The 21,776-nt window shown below is 40.7% G+C and overlaps 1 protein-coding gene across 1 annotated transcript in view; it reads left to right on the forward strand.

Annotated features, from left to right (window-relative positions):
- The window catches only part of LOC125485893 (ran GTPase-activating protein 1-like), a 386,685-nt gene that overhangs the window by 94,531 nt on the left and 270,378 nt on the right, over nt 1-21,776 (forward strand). Inside the window, exon 2 of the mRNA XM_048611074.1 lies at nt 19,198-19,325. Within this exon, the coding sequence (XP_048467031.1) occupies nt 19,198-19,325 (128 nt within the window). The remainder of the gene's footprint in view (nt 1-19,197; nt 19,326-21,776) is intronic.

The raw sequence follows: 21,776 nt of genomic DNA on the forward strand, positions 1-21,776 counted from the left end.
TGCTGTGTTCATCCAGCTCTGCACCTTGTTGTCTCAGTAATTTCGAGAGATTAAGTTTTAATGTTTTTAATTAATTTGGTTTATATGAGTGGGATTTTTATTTATTTGAACAGCATACCATTAGAATTTTGTTTTATTCAGGAATATTTAGTAGTTAAGGGGGAATTGTTTGGTTTGTTAGTAGTTCTGTAATTTGTTCACTGTTCGAGTTAGATAAGTAAATTGTTGCTAATCGATTGTAGATTGAGTATCAGGAGTTCGTTTTATCTTACCTCTCCTTTATAACAGATTGGGTGGTGAGAGGCAGGTTACATCACTTTTCACATTTCCTGTAACAGATTACGAGGTGAGGGGAGCTTCTCTGGGAGTTTAAATTTTAATTATCAGAGAGGTGTCGAGTTGTGCATTGTAACATGGTATATTAATGTGGTTACCCTCCTATGAATGCTGCCTGACATGCTGAGCATTAGTGATCAACTGACATTTATGATCCCTACTTCTGATTTGCCTAACAAGTGGAAGCAACTTTCATCCAAAGGCTGCTCTAATACAACATATTAAACAACATCTTGGTATAGTTTCTAGCTGGGTGGCTATGCAGCTTTAAAACAACAACTCTAATTGAGCTAATCTGAAGGTATCAGCAATAAGATAGCATTTATAACATTGATTGAAATACATTGTCTGTTTTATAGTGCCGTATGTGAAGTGAGGCTTGAAATCATGTACAGATAGAGAGGATTGATGGCTCAGACCAAATGGTGCACTCCTGAAACTGGTCCCCGTTGTTTTTGGTGATGGGCTGTATTTGCAAATATGTGGTTCAGAGAGGCAACTGCACACATTAAAATGTAGCTGCCTTCAATCACATCTCATTTTTGTGGGATGGCCAAAACTCAACTTTTACACTTTTGACCTATCAGGAAAAGGACAAAACTTACCAGAGTTCTACTGCAGTTAAGGTATCCTTTTGGTTATGGTCCTGGAACACATTTGGAAGAGGTCATGTGAGGTTGGGTGAACTCTGGGTTTGTTAAATGTAGACATGAGCATGTGTAAAAGGTGAATAAACTCACTGGAACTGTCAAGGGAGCTGTCAAGCTGTCAAAGCATCGAAATTTGCTCCCTTTTAAATATTTTAAAAGAATTGCCTGCATGCTAAAAAAAAAGTGCTTGCCATTGCTCCTGTCTGTTGACATAAGCCTGCGAGTTACCTTTATGTAATTATTGTTGTATGACTGGTTACACAACTTATCACTGAGCACTGCTGCCTCACAGCGCCAAGGGCCCGGGTTCAATTCCAGCCTCAGGCAACTGTCTGTGTGGAGTTTGCACATTCTGCCCGTGTCTGCGTGGATTTCCTCCGGGTGCTCCGGTTTCCCCCCACAGTCCAACGATTTGCAGGTTAGGTGGATTGGCCATGGGAAATTGCCCCATCGTGTTTAGGGATGTGTAGATTAGGTGGGTTATAGGAGGATGATTCTGGGTGGGATGCTGTGAGGGTCGGTTTGGACTTGTTGGCCCAAAGGGCCTGTTTCCACACTATAGGGATACTAAGATGTCATGGTAGGCTGCCTCAAGATGTGCCTAAATAGTGCTGTATATAAACCCCGCTTTCCATATTTGGCCAACAAAGGAAGGTATTCCAAATGCACTCTTAAACATCTTAGCAACCTGTCTTTCCTTGACATTGCTCATTTTCTTCCATTTATTGTTTATTCCTTTGTCTTGTTGCACCTCAGATGCATTCCATTTGCACCTTTTTTGTCCACCTAACTAGTCCATTGATATCTTCCTGAAGTTTACAGCTTTCCTCATGGCTATCAACTATCAATTTTTCTGTTGTCTGAAAACTTCTTTATCATACCTCCACATTTAATTCCAAATAATTAATATATATCTCAAAAAACATGAGACTAGTACCGAGCCCTGCAGAACCCAACTAGAAACGCACAGTCACCTCGCAACGTATGTCATTTGTTTCCTATCACTGAGTTAGTTTATATCCAGCTTGCTTCATTGCCTTAGATCCCATGCGTTTTTTTTTGTTTTAAGCAGTCTACTATATGAGATCTTGTAAAATGCATTGCTAAAATCTGTGTTCATCATGTGTTACAGAGGATGAATTGGTTGAACCCTTCTGATAATTAAACCAACACATCAGCCCCCAGTCTGTTATGATGGGAGTAGAGGTTCCCTTCTAATAATTACCCCTGAAACACCAGAGAAGCTCGCTCCTCCCAACGTAATCTGTTAAAAGAATGGTTAAAAGAAACTCCCTAATTTACTTTCTAAATAACAAGAAGCAATTTATTTATTTAACCCGGACAATGAACAAATTCACAGAATTACCAACAAACCAAAGGATTCCCCCCCCCCACCCCCGACTGCTAACTGAACTAAATTCTACTGGAACGTGGTTCAACTAAACGCAAGTCCCACTTATATAAGAGACAGTAAGAACTGCCGATGCTGGAGTCTGAGATAACAAGGTATAGAGCTGGATGAACACAGCGGGCCAGGCAGCATCAGAAGGGCAGGAAAGCTGACATTTTGGGTCTGGACCCTTCTTCAGAAATGGGGGAGGGGAAGGGGACTCTGAAATAAATAGAGAGAGTGGGAGGCGATGATGGAGGGTGGATAAAGGAGCAGATAGGTGGAGAGAAGACGGACAGGTCAAGGAGGCGGGGATGGAGCCAGTAAAGGTGAGTGTAGGTAGGGAGTTGGGATGGAGGTTGGTCAGTTGGGAGGGAGGGGCAGGTGGGTAGGAAGAAGACATATACGTCAAGGAGGTGAGGATGAGGCTGGTAGGTAGGAAGTGGGAGCCCATTTGTAAACTTGTCAACCCACAGTACTTGTAAACTTCCAAGCACAGACAAAGCACGATCTCTTAAAGGGACCCTTTTATCCCCATTATCACTTTTACCAACCATTCTAACTTCCTGCCTTCCAATTCATGAATACTGTACGCAACTTCATAACACCATGTGAACTACACAACCGTACATCAATTTTCCTTTCTACTGTTTCATGGCTGCTGTGGTACAGGGATATTGTAAACTTTACCTTGACCTGATTTGAAAACTCAGTAGAAGTTCTGGCTGACAATGTTATAAATGATCATCCTTTTAGGAATTAACCCGGAAGATAATTTCAAGTCAATCTGCTTAGAGATGTTTTTACACACCTCTGAAGCAGGAGGTACTTAAACCTAGGTCTCTCAGTCCAGGGGTAGGGACACTTCAACTGCACCACAAGAGTCTGTAAAGATTTAGCCAGGAACATTTTAAAAAATTTATCTCATTTTTAAAATCAACCAGTTCAGAAATGTTATTACACACCTCTGGAACAGCTAGGACTTGAACCTGGGTCTCTTGATCCTGCCCAGTTACAAACCTTTCGCGTGTGAGGCGAATGCGATCACCACTGAACTACAGAAACACTAAATTCTACACAGACAGTCACCCAAGGCTGGAATCAATCATGGATCTCTGAGGCGGTAGTGCTAACCACTGAGCCACTGTGCCACCAGAATTAGCCAGGAAATGTTCCATAGATAATGGAGAGCAGCTGAGGCTCAATGGAGCAAGAATCAATTGTCATTATCTGTGGCTGTCGTTGATGATTAATAAATGGAACTGTTTTAAATGTTTTAAAAAGGGCTGATTTTCCATTGGTGACATGGTTGACTTAGTGACTGATGGCTTATTTAAGAAAAAGTCCAGTTTTCTCCAGTGACTAACGTTGGTTAGGAAGGGGAGAGAGCAGAGTAGACTTTGTACTGATCTATGAAATGTGAATAAACAATTGTGGAAGACAGGCGGCTTCCTGCTTTGATAAATGGATAACTAGTAATGTAACACCATGAATGTATTGCTAAACTTTCCAGGATTCACTGTCCTCCTTGTCCTGCCACCTGCCCCTATTATAACTCTTTCTGACCGTGGTAGCCAAAACACATACAAAGATGTTCTGTGTGCCTGTCAGGACGTAGAATGATGGGCAATCTATGTTAATTAAGTAGAATTTCAAACTATTTTGGAGACGTTTAGGATGTGTGGGCACTAAATGCAGATGAGAACTAACATGATGAGGTGACCATTGAAATGACTGAGCATGAGAAAGCATTTCTTGGAGTGCCTGAAGGAAGGAAAATTTCAAAGATATCTCAGTGAGTGATTTTTTTCATTGTATATGGTTGGGATGGGTGACAGAGAATAAAGTGGGAAGGGTAAAAGAAGGAGCAAATGTTGGAGCAATAGAGGTGTTGCCAAAATGTAGTTTGATGATGAGGGCCATACTGCCGTTGTGAGTGTTGCGGTGGAGCAAGAAGTAGAAGGCATCGAAAGGTGGGAGGCTGCATTTATGGAGAAGGTGTCATCACTTCTTGCCAGGATTCTGTGAAGGCCATGATTATTAGGTGCCTAAAAATCCAAGTACATCTGAAATATTCCCCGCAGACACAAACCCAAGGTAAAAAACTCTGGCTCGCTCACTTTGTTTAGTATCTCTCTTGAACAGAGAGAGATCTAAGAGGGAGTGCTGGTACAGGTGTTGAGGACTTCAGAATAGCAGCTGTTATCCTGATGCCTGAAAGAAGAGCAAACTTGGGAATTATAGACCAGTTAGCTGAGCATGTAATAGGTAATGTGCCTGAAGGCATTAGGGTATGCTGCCAATTTTAATTTAAAGAGCATAGAGGCCTAAAGGAGCAATTGGCATTGATTTAGAAGTAATAGTTCATGCCTTGCTATCTGGTTAATGTAATTTGCTTGAATGTTTTTTGTAGAAAGTATTTGATAACATTCCAGAGGTAGGACTTCAATTGTAGAGTAAAACGTGTGCCATTAACGGGAATTATGCCACCTGGGCTAGGAAATAGATTGAAAATAGGAATCAAAAGCTGGTGACAAATGGAAAATATTCAGTTTGGGCACCCATGATTTGTGAAATTCTGCAGAGGCATACTCCAGACCTCTTGCTGCTCTCCATTTTGAGAACATTATTTGTAGCACTGTAAACTGTGCTGATTTTATGAAAGTAGGTGATGCAGGCAAAAGAGACACCATTCAAAGACTGGAGCCATTAAATAGCTGCACTAAGAATGTTGGATGGATTTTAATATAGATGAGTATATGTAATACAATTTGGAAGAGAATCATATTATAACAAAGGTGAGTCCATTAGCAGTGATGGAACGGTTTGGAAGCAGGTCTGAATATGCAACCAAGGCCTGAAACAATTAATCAGATGGGCTAAGAAATGTTAAATTGATTTTAATTTAGATAGAGGTTTAGTAATGCATGTTGGAAGCTAAACATAAGTAGAACAAAAGGGTGCCCATTAGTAATGATCAAAAAAGGAAATGTTTTGGGTTTAATTATTGATGAGTGAAAGACTCTTGTTAGTATTTCTCAGACTGGGATGTTGTCATAAATCGCAAGTCAAGTCTTCTTCAAAACTGAAATAAGGATTTGACAACTCTGGTGTATGGCCAAAATTCTGCAGGCAGTGATAGTAAAAGATGTCAAGCACATTTTGCTTTTCGGATTGTAATATTCTTTAATTGCAGATGTCAGCTTACTAACTGACAAAATTCTAATGGCCACCTGGTCCAAAATGTGTTCTTAAGAAATTGATCATTCTGGCTGTGTTCTATCTCATCTGTCCTTTGAGGTTTACACAAACTAATCGTACTGGATACTTGCCCACCAACAGCCTGATTCCATTGTGTATAAGAGTGTTGTTTCATCATTGGTTAGCTGGAAAGAGACAAGATCAGTTGTCTCAAAAGTTGATATGCATTCTTTTCCAAAATATCCCCTAGGTGGCTGAGATACCCTGCAGAACTTGAACAAACCTTTTAAAGCTTATTTAAAGAGCAACTTCTATAACCCACTATATTACACAATGGCATGAAGGGGCTAGTGAGGAATAGATATTGAGACCTCTCAAAGAAAAGTTAACTTTTCCATTGTAAAATGTGAGACACCAACAAGTTTTGAAAGCAAATATGCCTGTGACTTGAGATCTGCAGTGATGTGTCTTCAAACTTTATTGATTCAGAAGAGCTTCTGGTTCCTAATATTTCACTGACTGGAATCCCTTTGACAGTGAAGTTTTGTGATGAAATCGCAGTTTGTGTTTGGCTAAAAGCCGACCCTATTGATTTTGTAAAAATTGTTGAAAGGTCAAGGTTTGTTGTGGGAGAGAGAAAAATGAAACTGGAAGCCAAGATCTATCAAAAGCTGTCTCCTTTTTGGAAAATTGTGCACGGAAGCACCATTATTAGTATTTGGCCAGACCTTTTTTTTCTGTTCCTGCCACATTTGTGATAATTCTAGTGACCACTGACTGAGGACAATGCATCATTACCCAAGTTATTTGCAATCCTTTCCATTAGAGAAAAGAGAAGATTTGGATGTGATCTAAGTGATGTTTATAAAGTGATGAATAGATTGGGCAGGGTAAATGTAGGGAGTTTGTTTCCTCTTGTGGGAGAATCCAAACCTAATCCTAGGTTCTTACTAATCAATCCAATTGGGAATTAAGGAGAAATGTCTCAGTGAGAGTGGATACATTGTGGCTAAGGTGATAATTTAGATATTTACACAAAGAAACTAGATGACAACATGAGTATAAAAGGAATCGAAAAGTGTTGAAAGGTTGAGAAGAGATAGATGAAAGGTGAGAAAAGATGTGTGTAGAATAAACATTAGCGTGAATGGATTGGGATCTTTACCCTGTTTTTGTGCTGTGTATTCTATGTGGAAAAGAAAGTTACCATTAAAGGAGTAAGTCAACCTTAAAAAAAATCTGGTTTTTCATTGTCTTTTTCATGGTCTTTTTGTTGAGGAATTTGAGATGAGGAATGGAACACGTTATACTGATCTAGAGGCTGTTTGTGCTGTTAGGCCCAAAGCAATTACTTGGACTACCCTGGCAGAGTTACTCAGTTGGTTAAAGGATTGGAGAACAGAATCTGGAGCTGTCTTATACCCCACTCAATTTGGTGGTCTGACCAGCCAGGCCACATACACCTTAAAGAATAGTTACTTTATTTGAATATTAGAGGGACGAAAGGGTGACTATTGCTCTTGGAACCATATCCCTTTGTGAGGTGGTTGAAGGTGAGATTTATGATTATATGAAAAATGATGGACAGGAAAAGTCTAATTGACCAATTTAGGCAGTCCAGTGTAATCCACACTCCATCAGATTGGATTGGAAGCTTGCACCAAAGTGGAAGAACTCCACTTTGACACCCTTAGACAATTACCAAGACAACAGGCGTTTTGAATTTAGCCAACTAATTTAAACCAGGCCCTAGATGCCAAAACCCAATTAAATTTAAATCTGACGGTTTTGACAACCTAGGACTAATCCTATTGTAAGAAATTGATAGGTCATCAAGGATATTAAAGAACAGGGCATTCTAAAATCAGTGTTAGAGCAACTGCCATCTGTTAAGAGAACAGCTCTCCAGCAATTTCTGTTTTTATTCCAAGTCATGCTCGCCCTGATTACTATGACATAATACCACCCTCTTGTAGAGCGTGATCTCTGTTCCTGCCAGAAACAGGTCCGATTCACATTTGAGTGAATTCAGCAAATATTCGTTCAATGCACACTATAAGAGCCAATTATACAGGTCCACAATTCTATATGTTATGAAGCAGAGGTTGATCCCACTCTGATAACTAAAAGCAAAACACCCAGAGAAGCTCAATTTACCTCGTACTTGGTTAAAGGAAGTGTGAAAGGTGGTGTAACCTGCCTCTCATGCTCCAATCTGTTACAAAGGAGTGGTTAAATGAGAGAAATCCCCAGTACTCACTTTATAATCAACAAGTAACAATCTTATTATCTAACTCCAACAATAAACAAATTAGCAGAACTGCTGACAAACCAAACAATTCCCCCTTAACTACTAACTATTCCCAAATAAAACAAAATTCTAATGGTATGCTGTTCCAATAAATACAAGTCCCATTTATATAAACCAAAGTAATAAAAAAAATTAAAACTTAATCTCTTGAAATTACAACTAGATATGTCTTCCAGAATGTTCTTTGCCTTCTCCGCTGTTTTCCAGTCAGGAATACCTTTCTCCGTTGAATTCCTCTGTCAGGAATACTCTTCTCCATCTAATTCTTGTGCCAGGAATATTAGCTAAGAGTGCTGTAGTACCTTTATTTAGATGGTGCTTACTCTGAGAGCTTAGAGATTTTTGTGAGAGCCAGTGACTTTCTCTTTCTCTGGATCTATTGGCTGTTGAGAGCTGTTCTCTTAACAGATGGCAGTTGCTCTAACACTGATTTTAGAATGCCCTGTTCTTTAATATCCTTGATGACCTATCAATTTCTTACAATAGGATTGGTCCTAGGTTGTCAAAACCGTCAGATTTAAATTTAATTGGGTTTTGGCATTTAGGGCCTGGTTTAAATTAATTGGCTAAATTCAAAACGCCTGTTGTCTTGGTAAAAATGAAGCTTTGCAGTGTAGCCTCTCTGTGCATCTGCTGTTGCCTGCAGAGATTTTTTTTTAACTTCCGAAAGCCTAAAAAAAATCATCTTTTTAAAGGGACCATGCACTCTTCCCCCATTATCATTTTACAAACATCAAATCCTATCATCCTGCCTTCCAATCCACAAGTACTATACCAACTTTGCAACATATGTGAATAGAACTACGCCCTTTCATTTAACCTACTTCAGCCTTTACATGACAAGCAACATTTTTCTGAAAAAGTACAATGATTTTCAAGTGGCTGTTAAAGAACCCAGGCAGCGTTCTCGACATCACTACAGGTCAATTTGGACTTCCCTGTCAAGCCTTTGTCCCACCACTTACCCACTCAGTCTCTCCCAAAACAGTTGAGTTTTATAGAGTCTTAAAGCAATGCAGCACGGAAACAGACCCTTTGGTCCAGCCAGGCCATGCCGACCATAATCCAAACGAAACTAGTCCCACCTGCTTGCACCTGGCTCATATCCCTCCAAACATTTCCTATTCACATACTTATCTCAATGACTTTTAAGTGTTACAACTGTAGCCGCATTCACTATTTCCTCAGGAAGTTCATTCCACACATGAAACCTCTGTGTAAAATAATTGCCTCTCATGTCTTTTCTTAAATCTTTCTCCTCTCACCTTAAAAATATGCCCCCTTGTCTTGAAATCCCCCACCCTAGGGAAAAGACAACTACCATTAACTCTATCTATACCCTTCATTATTTTATAACCTTCTGTCAGGTCGCCTCTCAACCTCCCACACTCCAGTGAAAAAAGCCCCAGCCTGTCCAGCCTCTCCTTATAATTCAAACCATCCTTTCCTGGCAACATCCTGGTAAATCTCTTCTAAACACTCTCCAGCTTAATTATATCCTTCTTATAACAGGGTGACCAGTACTATACACAGTACTCCAGAAGAGACCTCATCAACGTCTTGTACAACCTCAACATAACGCCCCAACTCCTATCCTCAAGAGTCTGAGTAATGAAGGCAAACGTGCTAAATGCCTTCTTTTCCACCTTATCTGTATGTGATGCAAACTTCAAAGAATTATGGAGCTGAGCCCCTAGGTCTCTGTTCTACAACACTGCCCAAGGCCTACTTTTAATTGTATAAGTCTTGTCTTTTCTTTTTGCCAAAATGTAATACCTCACATTAATCCAAATTAAACTACGTTTGCCGCTCTTTAGCCCATTGACCCAATTGATCAAGATCTCTTTGTAATCTTAGATAATATTTTTAACTGTCCACTATACCACCAATCTTGGTGTCATCCACAAACTTACTAACCATGCTTTCTATATTCTCATCTAAATCATTTATATAAATGACAAACAAAAGTGGATCCTGTAGCAATCCCTGTGGAACACCGGTGGCCATAGGTCTCCACTCTGAACAAAACAACCCTCCACCATCACTCTCTGTCTCCTGTTGTTAAGCCACTTTTGTGTCCAATCTCTGGCTGAGATCAGGACCTTGATGTATGTGTTTGTGTTAGGGCATGATTGTGTTCATCTGTGTGAATGCTTGACAATGCACTGGCCCTGCATTTGTGAGTGCATAACTGTCTAACACCTAGTACAGAGCCTTGTGTGTAAGGCAGTTATCCTTCCAACTCTTCTATATGGCTCCAAAACTTGGACTATGGATAGATGCCACCTCTTTTCTTTCTTGCCTGGCTTTAAGTTTGAATGTAAATGCTAGCATTTTATTTACGGCGTTGTCTCACTTTTGCGTCTCAGCATGGTTCAGTTGGCATAACACTTGCCTCTGAGTTAGACTGTGGTGCGTTCAAGTCCCTCTCCAAGACTTTAGTGCAGCAATCCAGGCTGATATTAGATTACAAATGGTTCACTCTAGTTAGCTAAATGCACAATTGCCAATGATGTAGAATATGTAAGAGAATCCACAATTGGAGGAGGACAGAGCTCACAGACAGCTGTAGATCCAGAAGACGTTACAGGAACAGCAAAGCATTGGTGTATAATGAATAAGTGATTTGCAATTTAACAGCTAAAACTAGCCACAGTGCCTTGTTAATATTGGAAATATTGAGTTTTTATTCTGGTTTTCATCTGAGGATCTTGTGTCCTAGTGGTGCAGCTCGGTCCTGTTCGCACCCCACCTGCCAAAGAACTGTGTCATAATGTGTCTAAGCAAGTTTATTAAAGCTAAATTTTCTGGTTCCTCCTTTTTTTAGCTTGTTGTCCGCTTCAGACACTGTGTAATGTTGCTTGTTACGTAGCAACACCAGCATTAAAAGCTCCAGTGTAATCTCTACTGTGAAATGATAATCAGAACACATTTAAGAATGTGAGTCGTATAAAAATGTTACCATTTCTGTTGGAACATATTCAGTCTTAAATTGAGTTCTGTTGTGAAATAAAACAAAATCAGTCTCCTCTGACTTTAGTGTCAATGTTAGATTTGGAGTTTCTGAGCGATCAGGAGCTCATCTGCTTCTATTTAAGAGAAAATCGTTGTTGTTCGGAAATGTGCGTATTATCAATCAGAGAGTTATTGTCTGCCAATCGCAGTAATATAACCAGGATTTGGGAGAGGCACAGACATGGTCCCTGGTGTAATCACAGCACAGACATCACTGGCTGATGGTAATTCACATATCTTGAGCTGGGAATTGGTTGTTCTTGGGGTCACAGCAGAACTTTCAGTTAGAGTAATTTTTTTTACATTTTGCAATAATGTCAAACATTGTTTTTGTTTCTCTAGAGTGTTTAGTGGAGATGCACAAGGAATGTTTTGGTCATAGAATGTGAATTAATCATACTTCTGCTTTTGATATTGCAGAATCACAAAGTGTTGGTGTACCTCAAAATGTTTTCAGGTTCATTGACAACAATCTTTTTGTAGCTTAATTTCTCTTCTGCTGTTGTCCATTGCTCCTTCTGCCATGAAACTCGAGTCAGTCATAAATTAGATTTTTATAAACTGAGCATTTTTTTTCGTTTTTGCAGTTAAAAATTATTGAAAGGAATTTGATGCAGGATCCAGAGTAGTGGAGTGCTGTATTTGCTGTGGGGCTATGGGAGGAATCTTCACCCCAGTGACATGTAGGTTCATTATCATTCTGGCATGTTAATGAGGGTACTTCCTGCAAGTTCTGACTGCAATTTTAAATTCACACGTCCCCCGCACAGGTTTACAGGATCTGGACAAATGGCAGTAAAACGTTTAGCTACAAGTCACAGGTATATGTCACAGGGCTACTAACAGCCAAGGTGTCTTGATGTGAAGAAAGACTCATCACTTCCAACTGCTGTTCTTCTTTCTTCTGGGAAGTGGTTTGCTGAGGATTGTTGGAGTGACAGATGTAAAAATTTGGAGGTGTTCTCAAAAGAAAGCTTCAGAATGCGTGGCTGCAATGGTTGCTTTAGACCTTGTATGTGGAACCCAATTACCATTTACAGCAGGAAATGCTGGGATCTGCAGCTGGACAATGCTGTGTGTGTATACAGGCAGCAGTTCCACTTCCCTGACCTCTTAGAAAAGCAGCATCTCCAGAGGCTAGGATTATCACATCAGATGGCTGCAGACCTTCCAGAATGCTTTTCAACTCAAATAGTCAGCCAGGTTGGAACTAGAACTTAGCCATAGAATCGTAGAGATATACAGCACGGAAACAGACTCTTCGGTTCAAATCATCCATGCCAGATATCCTGTATAAATCTAGTCCCATTTGCCAGCATTTGGCCCATATCCTTATAAACCTTTCCTATTCATTTACCCATACAGATGCCTTTTAAATGTTGTAATTGTACCAGCCTCCACCACTTCCTCTGGCAGCTCATTCCATACATGCACCACCCTCTGCGTGAAAAAGTTGCCCCTTAGGTCCCTTTTATACCTTTCCCCTCCCACCTTAAACCTATGGCCTCTAGTTTTGGACTCACCCACCCCAGGGAAAGGACCTTGTCTATTTACCCTATCTATGACCCTCATGATTTTATAAACCTCTGTTAGGTCACCCCTCAGCTTCTGACACTCCAGGGAAAATCGCCCCAGGCTGTTCAGCCTCTCCCTATAACTCAAACCCTCCAAACCTGAAAACATCCTTGTAAATCTTTTCTGAACCCTTTCTAGTTTCACGACATTCTTCCTACAGGAGGGAGACCAGAATTGCACGCAATACTCCAAAAGTGGCCTAACCAATGTCCTGTACAGCCACAACATGACCTCCTAATTCCTATACTCAATGCACTGACCAATAAAGGCAAGCGTACCAAACACCTTCTTCACCGCCCTGTCTACCTGCGACTCCACTTTCACGGAAATATGAACCTGCCCTACAAGGTCTCTTTGTTCAGCAATACTTCCCAGGACCTTACCATTAAGTGTATAAGTCCTGCCCTGATTTGCCGTTCCAAAATGCAGCACCTCACATTTATCTCAACTAAACTCCATCTGCCACTCCTCAGCCCAATGCCCCATCCGATCAAGGTCCCGTTGTACTCTGAGGTAACCTTCTTCGCTGTCCACTACACCTCCAATTTTGGTGTCACCTGCAAACTTACTAACCATACCTCCTATATTCACATCCAAATCATTTATATAACTGAGAGAAACAGTGCATCTTACAAAGAAGACGCATTACATTTTGTGCTCCTTCAAACCAGCAACCACAGTTTCAGCCTATTTCTATGAGCACAGGTGATTGCCTGTGACAGCGGAAGTATACGGTATTTCCATATCAATTGCTGAAGGTGCTGTGAAATGGTTTTGTCTCTGACTTTCTCTAAGTTCACAGTATCACACAGTCCTGATAGAGGTCATCATGCCTATGCTAACTCTTTGCTTGAGCTGCCTAATTAATGTTTATCCCTATTACTTTGTAGATTTTTCATTCCCTTCCAGTGTTTATTCAGTTCCCTTTGAAAGTTATGAATGAACCCGTTTTCACTGCCTTTTCAGACCGTGGATTCCAGATTATAACAACTTGTAGAATAAAAATGTTCCCTCTGATTCTCTTCTAGTGACCCTAAATCCTTGTATTCTGGTCATCAACGGTTATGCTGCTGGAAACTTTGCTCAAAAACTATTCACAATTTTCAGCATCTCTATTAAATTTCCTCTTAGCCTTCTCTGCATAAGGAGAACAAGCCCAGCTTCTCCAGTTTCACTGAGGACTGAAATCTCTCATTCCAAGTTTCATTTTGATATATATCCCCTGCAACACCTACAGTCTCTTGACAGATAAATGTCAGATAAATGAACAAAATAATTTCAGCAATTTCAGGGCCATTATTGTATTCAATATTTAACCCTACAGTTACTCGATCCAGTGGTAATTCTCAACACAAAGATTTCTGTAGCTTCTAGGCTGCGTCAAATTTTATTTCTTCCATAGGTTCACTTGTGTTCCGAGTTATCAGTCATTCAATTAGTCATGCCAGATAAACTGGTTATTATGCATTCTCCATCTCCCTTAATTGCTTTATAAAGACAGCACAGGCGTAATATATTTAACAAGTGATTAAGATGTGATGTCTAGTGATAGAATGACCAGTGTTCATCATTTAAGGCAGTCTTGTTCAGTGGAAATTGCTGACTAGCCAGAAGTGTAGCCAGGAATACTGTTTTAACCACAAGCTTCACTTTCAGTGGAAATTGTTTGATTTGTATTCAACAAATGTAATGTAATATGGTTCATATGTGCCCTGGACAATATTTAAATCTCAACCAGCATCTCTAAAAGACATTAGCAAATGGATATTATTACGATTTGTGGGAGCTTGCCATATGGAAATTGATTGTGTCTTCCCTACATTATAATATGACTGCATTTCAGAACTACTTTGTTCACTGCAAAGCTTTTAGAAAACACTGACTCTGCTCTTAATCTTGCCATTTGACTAATAAACACATAAAAAGGTTAAAGTTCACATGCACATACTGTGGAAATGAGTATTGACTATCCATTGCTTAATTTACACTTACCAATTAGAAACATAGTTAACCCCCATTTGGGTTTTCAATAAATTAAATCGGGTCAATCAACTAGATGACACGGGCTTAAGACTAGGATCTATGTCATGATGTAACCTTGGAATCACACATATTAATATTAGGTTTACTGCAGGTCATCTTGTTTCTACTCAAGAGTGCAACTGTCACATGGCAAACTGCTGGCCTGCTGTATCTGCACTTGTAGTAAAATATTTGCATTTACCCCAAGCTGTGAAACTAACAAAGCATCATGTTCTTACTTACAGGGATACGATTTCAAATTTCAAATACTTAAAAGAATAATTTGACCAGTAGTGAGGCATAGTGTAAAACTGCAAAGCAAACCAGTGTGTGAGAAATATGAACATCATTAGGATGGAATTGCCTGGGATTTTGAAGCTGGATTATTAGAGTTTAGAAACCTGCAGGTTAGATACCCACAGCTTAAGGTGTTTTTTACATGCTGTCAGGTTAATGCTGCTTAATGTTCGAATGTAAGCTGAAACTGCTGATTCCTTTGCAAGGAGTAAGCTCCTTGCTTATCAAAGTTATTGGAGATCCAGTTAATTGCTAATTATTCAACCATTTCATCATTCAAACTGTGCTGAGTTGTTTGTGTTTTGTCCCAGGGTGATGGCCTGTTTCACTGATGAAACGGTTTAATCTGGATTCTGTCACTGCCTCAATTGAGTCTCTATTTAAACTGCGTAGTTGGCATTCAACATGAATGTACAGTGCAGCCCATGTGGGCCCTTCTGTTGAGACCATATTGTTAGAAACACTGCATTATAAAGTGCCTATAAATTCAGGCATATTTCCTTCTCAAATAGTCAGATATTTTTGAAGAAAACACTAGATTTTAAATACTTCTTGTAATCTTTTAATTACATGTGTTATTTCACCCACAAATCATGGTAGCAACACAAAAAAAAAAGTGGCAGTAGGTTTCTCAGTTCAAATCCGAACACGAGGATATTTGATACACCACTGTCACTTTTGTGTCATTCAAATTCATGTGCAGTTTGAAATGATGCTGTTTGTCCCTTATCTTTCCCACACAATGGACTGGATTTTCCAAGGAATGGTGATGTCATGCACTCTGACTCTTTTTTGCTGTGAAAGGAGGGGCTCTGCACTTCTAAGAAGAGATTCCAATCAGGGATTCTTCAGAAATATGGAGCCATACTTCCATTAGGACAATTCTGTCCACGTGCAGAACTGTTAGGGGAAGGCAAACCACAGGCAGTTGCCATACTCTGAAGTTACTGTGAAGATCCTGAATCACAGTAAGTGCACAAAATAAATGTAATGTTCAGGTGCTAGGAGGCTAGCGTGCCAGAAGGGTAGTTGGATAGAGTGCCAGGTGAATCAGATGCCTGCTGGTAATGTGTTAGACAAATAGGGTGCTGGTTGGGTAGTGGGTAGGATAGTGGAGGGGTACAGTGCTGATGGGTAGTAGTTAGGATGCTAGATAAGTAGGATGATAAGTGGGAAAGGTGCAAGGGTGCTAGGTAAGTAGCTGTCAATGGGCACAGTGCCAGGTAGGTAGGATGGCAAGTGGATAAGGTGCTAGGGTTTCAAGGTGGCAAGGAGACCAATTAAAGATGCAGTGTTTGTAGTAGGTTGGGGTGGATGGGAGAAATTGGGTCCAGGAGGTAGAGGGAATGTGGGTTTAAATCAACAGCAGGGTCAGGGGTTTGGATGAAAAGCAGGGTAAGGCATGGTTGAATACAGAACGGCAGAAGGGGAAACATGTCCAGTGGCAGAAGAAAAGTGGTTGTATGCAGAGCATGGGAAGAAGGGCAAAGGTCAGACAACAGGGTAAGGGGTTTGGATATAGAATGGCATAAGGGGGAAACATCCTAAGTGGTGGGGAAATGGAGTTTAGGTGCAGAGATAGAGAAGGGTGTAACAGGTCCCAGGAGATGTCTGGTCAGGGTCTGGGGCTGTAAGAAGTCTGGCAGAGGTTTGGTTGGAGTGTGTGATGTAAGTATGGGGTCAGTTGAATAGTTACTGAGGAGTTAGGTATTTAATAGTTTAACTTCACCTTAGTAATTATTTCTTAATTTTATCAAAACCCTCCAAATTTTCCAGTTTTAAACGGAGACTTTCGGAAGGCTCCAGGTGTAGAGGTATTGCTCAGCTGAACCTTCAATTCCCGAAACTATTCTTCTGGAGTCTGCTATGATGGGGATTCGTCAGGGTTCTCATGCTCAATTCCCTGCAATAACATCTGTCGGGTCATGGAAAAGTCTGGATAACTGTGTATTGTGCTCAGACTGGCCCCACTCTGCCTGTATTCCTTATTACAAACAGACCTAACTTGTATTGAACCAACTAGATTGTAACCCATGTACATGTAGACTCAATTCTGTCTTTATATTGTTCCTTTCACTGACTTCCTAGCTCTCTCATGTACACAACACTCTTGAAGGTTTATAACCCTTGTCGTTACGATCCTTCAGTAGCCTTCTGCCTGCTAATGTATCAGTTTCAGAAATGGTGTCTTGATCCACAAGCTTTTGATCTCTGGACCATTTTCCAACCCTTAATCCTAGCACCTACTGTCTGCTATTCTGACTCAGGTTTATCATCATCATCCCTTTATCACTAACATAACATTAAATGTCAGTACTCTAGAATTCCCTCCTTGAACACCGTTGCTTTATTGAGTGTCTTATCTGCTCCTAAACCCCTTCTTTGAAACTTGATGTTTCACCATATTTCATGCAGCTGTTAGATTCTCTCCTCTTTCCTACTCGGCACAAGTGTGTGTGTTTGTATGTGTGTGTGTATGCATGTCCGTGTATGTGTGAGAGAGTGTTTGTGTATATGTCTGTGAGTATGCATGTGAGAGTGTGTGCACGCACATGTGTGTGTGTGTGTGTGTGTGTGTGTGTGTGTTTACACATGCATATTGATGCATTTAAAGGGAAGCCAAATAAAATACTCAAGGAATAAAAGGATACGCTGACAGGCTGATTTGATGACAATTACTGGAGGAAGAAGCTAATAAATACTGGGCAAACAGGGTTGAATGGCCTGTTCTGTGTTGTAGATTCTGTGTAGTTCTGGTTTACATAAGATCAATTGTCTGAGCCTGGCCCTGGGTTTAAATTTGTTAAGTAAATGATTCTCCATGTTACCAACCAGCATTCTAAATGATGAATAGAAGAGGATAAATGTTACTCATTACCAACTCTCTGCAGTAATCATTCTGATAGGTAATGTTCTTGCTTCTAAACAATTCAAAGCATTGATTCACTCATTTAGTTCTGCTCCAAATGTGAGGTGATGCACTTGGGCAGGACAAACAAGGCAAGAGAATGCATGGTAAACATTCAGACCCTGGGAAGCAGCGCACATCAGAGGGACCTTGTTGTGTATGTCCACTGGTCTCTAGGGTGTTAGGACAGGTGGATAAAGTAGTTAAGAAGGCAAATGATATACATGAGATAATAAGGTGTAGAGCTGGATGAACACAGCAGGCCAGACAAGCATCAGAGGAGCAGGAAAGCTGACGTTTCGGATCTGGAGCTTTCTTCAGAAATGAAGAAGGGTCCCAACCCAAAACGTCAGCTTTCCTGCTTCTCTGATGCTGCTTGGCCTGCTGTGTTCATTCAGCTCTACACCTTGTTATCTCAGACTCCAGCATCGGCAGTTCCTACTATCTCTAAATGATATACATGCCTTTATTAGTTGAGGCATAGAGTTTAAGATCAGGGAGGTTATGCTGGAATTGTATACAGCCTTAATTAGAATATCAGGTGCAGTTCTGGAGTCCACATTATGGGAGGGATGTGATTGCACTGGAGAGGGTACAGAGCAGATTAACCAGGATGTTGTATGGGCAGGAGGGCTTCAGGTATAAAGAGAGATTGGACAGACTGGAGTTGTTCTCCTTAGAGCAGAGGAGATTGAGATGTATATATTAATATAGGGTATACATAGGGTAGACAGGGAGAAACTTTTCCTCTTAAGAAATACTAAAATGTGCATTTGCGATGCCAAGGCATACAAGGCCAAGTGCTGCAAAATGGGATTAGAATAGTTAGGTGATTGTTTTTGACTGGCACAGATGCAGTGGGCTATAGGGTATTTTTCTGTGCAGTAGATCTCTATAACTCTATTACTATGACCAAGAGGTTCCTCATTACTCATTGATTCTCCATTAACAGGAGAGAACAGGAAGAAGCTGAACTAGGTTTTTCTTAGTCTTTGGGAAACAATGTGCAAGTCCTTCTCTGCATTAGATTGCTCTAACATGAAAAACATTTTTCAGCCCACACCAGGTCAATTGTTCTCGCCCATCCAGTTGTTTCTAAATAGATTTGAAATTATTCTAACCAGAGCTACATTGATCAGGATCGTGCAGTATGTAGGAGGAAAGGTAAGTGTTGCACTGTCCAATGCTTCATACACTCAGATCAAACACTGTTTTTCTACTCTCAGGAGGTTGATTAACAATTGTACTTTTGGGTGCATGTCCACTGCTGCATTTTATCCTGCCGTTTGCAGGCTTGAAAATAGATGGTCCATGATGTGAACTGCAACTTATATAACTCTTTGAAACATGCAACCAGAAGACTGAATATCTAAACTGCTTTCTCTGGAACTGGTATGAAAGCAGCATCTCCCTCCCTCAGAAGTAGCACAAACATGGGCACACTTGGGAATGGATCTCTTACTTTCCTTTTTTTCTTTTCCTTTTTTTTTAGCTGTGGAAATAACAGAGGCGATTGCAGAGGTTTCCTGTCTTCATGCCCTGCGGTTAGAAGGGAACACTGTGGGTGTTGAAGCTGCAAAGGCTATTGCTGAAAGCTTATCCAAGAGGCCAGAATTGAAGGTGCTTCTCATGTTTTGTTAATTAATTTCCATTTGTTTGCACACCGTATATAACAGAATGGATTTCTGCTTTGTTCTAGTTCCCAAGGTTGTGTGGAATGTTTCACTGTGTTCAATGTTCCTCAGCTTCTGAATATACATTAGGCTTCATATTGCCATCCCTGGTTCAACACTGTGTAAAGATTTGTAGCACATTTTTTGAGCAAGTCCCTCTTGGGATAATATGTACAGCTTATTCCAAATTTTATTTTAAAAACCCAACATCATTTGCTGAGTTTCAAAATAAAAATATGTTACCCATTGGATAGAGTATCTGCACACTACAGCTGGTACTTACCAGTTTGTCAAGTTTGCAATTTTGGAATACTTTTGTTAAGAAGTCAGCAAAATAACAATTAAGCTCAATAATTGCTACTTGGAGTCTAATTAAAGTGCGCTTCTGATTAATGGGCCGGATTTTGCACACCCTGCCCCCAGACATTTTTTAGTGAGGAAGTCAAGTTGGGGGTGCCCGGGCATCCCCTACCAACCCAACCCAACCCAACCCGAAGTTGCCCTCAATACTGAGGGATCATAGATCATAGAATCCCTACAGTGTGGGAACAGGCCCTTTGGCCCAACAAGTCCACACTGAGCCTCAGACATCCCGCCCAGACCCATCCCCCTATAACCCACCTTATCTACACATCCCCAAACACTATGGGTAATTTAGCATGGCCAATCCACCTAGCCTGCACATCTTTGGACTGTGGGAGGAAACTGGAGCACCCGGAGGAAACCCACGCAGACACAGGGAGAATGTGCAAACTCCACACAGACAAGTCATCCGTGGGTGGAATCGAACCTGGGCTCCTGGCGCTGTGAGATAGCAGTGCTGACCACTGAGCCACTGTGCTGGATGGGCAGGTGCTAAAATTGATAGCCCATGCACCATATATAAATTAATAATTAAGAATCAATTGACCCCATTATTTTGCTCACACCATAATATGTTTGGTGTGGACAAGTAGGTGAAAGATTTTCTAAAAGTTTTAAAGAGGTGGGGATAAGGTTGGGGTACAATCATTAGAGGGTGCCCTTTGAACAACTGGAGCACAGAGAAGATAGCACTTTCCTTCCTCCTAGCAGGATCTAAGACCCATCTCTACATGTCGCCACCACCCCCTTACCCCCAACTCCTCTTCCTAAGGTGCTTAACCCCTGCCTGCCCATCTTACCTGAACATCTGAACATCCAATTGGGCCTTCGTGTTGTGACCACTTCATTGGAGAGTCCAGCCAATCAGATTGGCTGATCTCAACTCCCCCTCACCACCCCCACCGCACACCTTCCTCCCCCTAAATCTCCACCTCTACTACAGCTGCTGTGACAGTTCTGGTTGCCATATTGTGTAAAAGATACAGATGTGTTGGAAAAGTTTATGTAAATACAAAAAAAAAGTTTCTACTTTCGTGGAATCCAACCCAAGGGGATCTGCATGGTGGTCACTAATAAACCCAAAAGAAAAATCAGAGGAAGGCTCTTTAACTAGAGTACGGAAAAAGTGTGGAACTCGTCACCACATGGAGTGGTTGAAGCAAATGATATGGATATGTTTAAAGAGAAATGGAATAAACAACTGAGAAGCAAATGGAAGATATGCCGATTGCCTTAGAAGATTAGGCATGGGGAGAATAAATGCTGCTACAGATTAGTCAGGCATTATAGCCTTTGTAGAAAAACAGGAGGCTGGAAAAATCAGCAAGCTAGGCAGCATCTGGAGGAAAGAAATTTCAGGTATAAACGTTGATTGCTCCTTTCCTCCAGATGCTGCCTGGCTTGCTGTGTTCTTCCAGCCTCCTGTTTGTCTACCTGGATTCTGGCATCTGCAGTTTTTTTGTCTCTAACCAAATTATAGTCTTTGTCTTGACTTTAGACGCAATGTGAGTAAAAAGTGATGTTTCAATAATAGTCAGTTTCTGCCTAGCGTATCTGTGATACATGGGGATCTCTTTTCATTTATACCTTTAAAAGAATTCTGATGACCATATCGTGTATATCATTCACCGAGCTCTCAATACACTAATTGGCTTTCATGTGGAGGGAATCTACCAAATACATGTAGGATATCTTGAGATTGCCTTTTTCATTGTCAGCTGTCTCCATGTTACCTATCACAGAATGCTGATTTTTTTTCACAGAGAATGTTAGTGTTTCTAGTTTAACCATGCTAAAATCAATATTTTTGCCTGATATATTGCAATGCCAAAATATTATGTCAATATTAGTTAAAAAGCATGACATCTGTGATTAGAGATAGTAGGAACTGCAGATGCTGGAAAATCTGAGATAACAAGGTGTAGAGCTGAATGAACACAGCAGGCCAAGCAGCATCAGAGGAGCAGGAAGGCTGACGTTTCGGGCCTAGTTCTGAAGAAGGGTCTAGGCCCGAAACATCAGCCTTCCTGCTCCT

This window comes from Rhincodon typus, chromosome 23 (assembly GCF_021869965.1).
Source record: "Rhincodon typus isolate 14 chromosome 23, sRhiTyp1.1, whole genome shotgun sequence".
NCBI classification, from domain to species: domain Eukaryota; kingdom Metazoa; phylum Chordata; class Chondrichthyes; order Orectolobiformes; family Rhincodontidae; genus Rhincodon; species Rhincodon typus.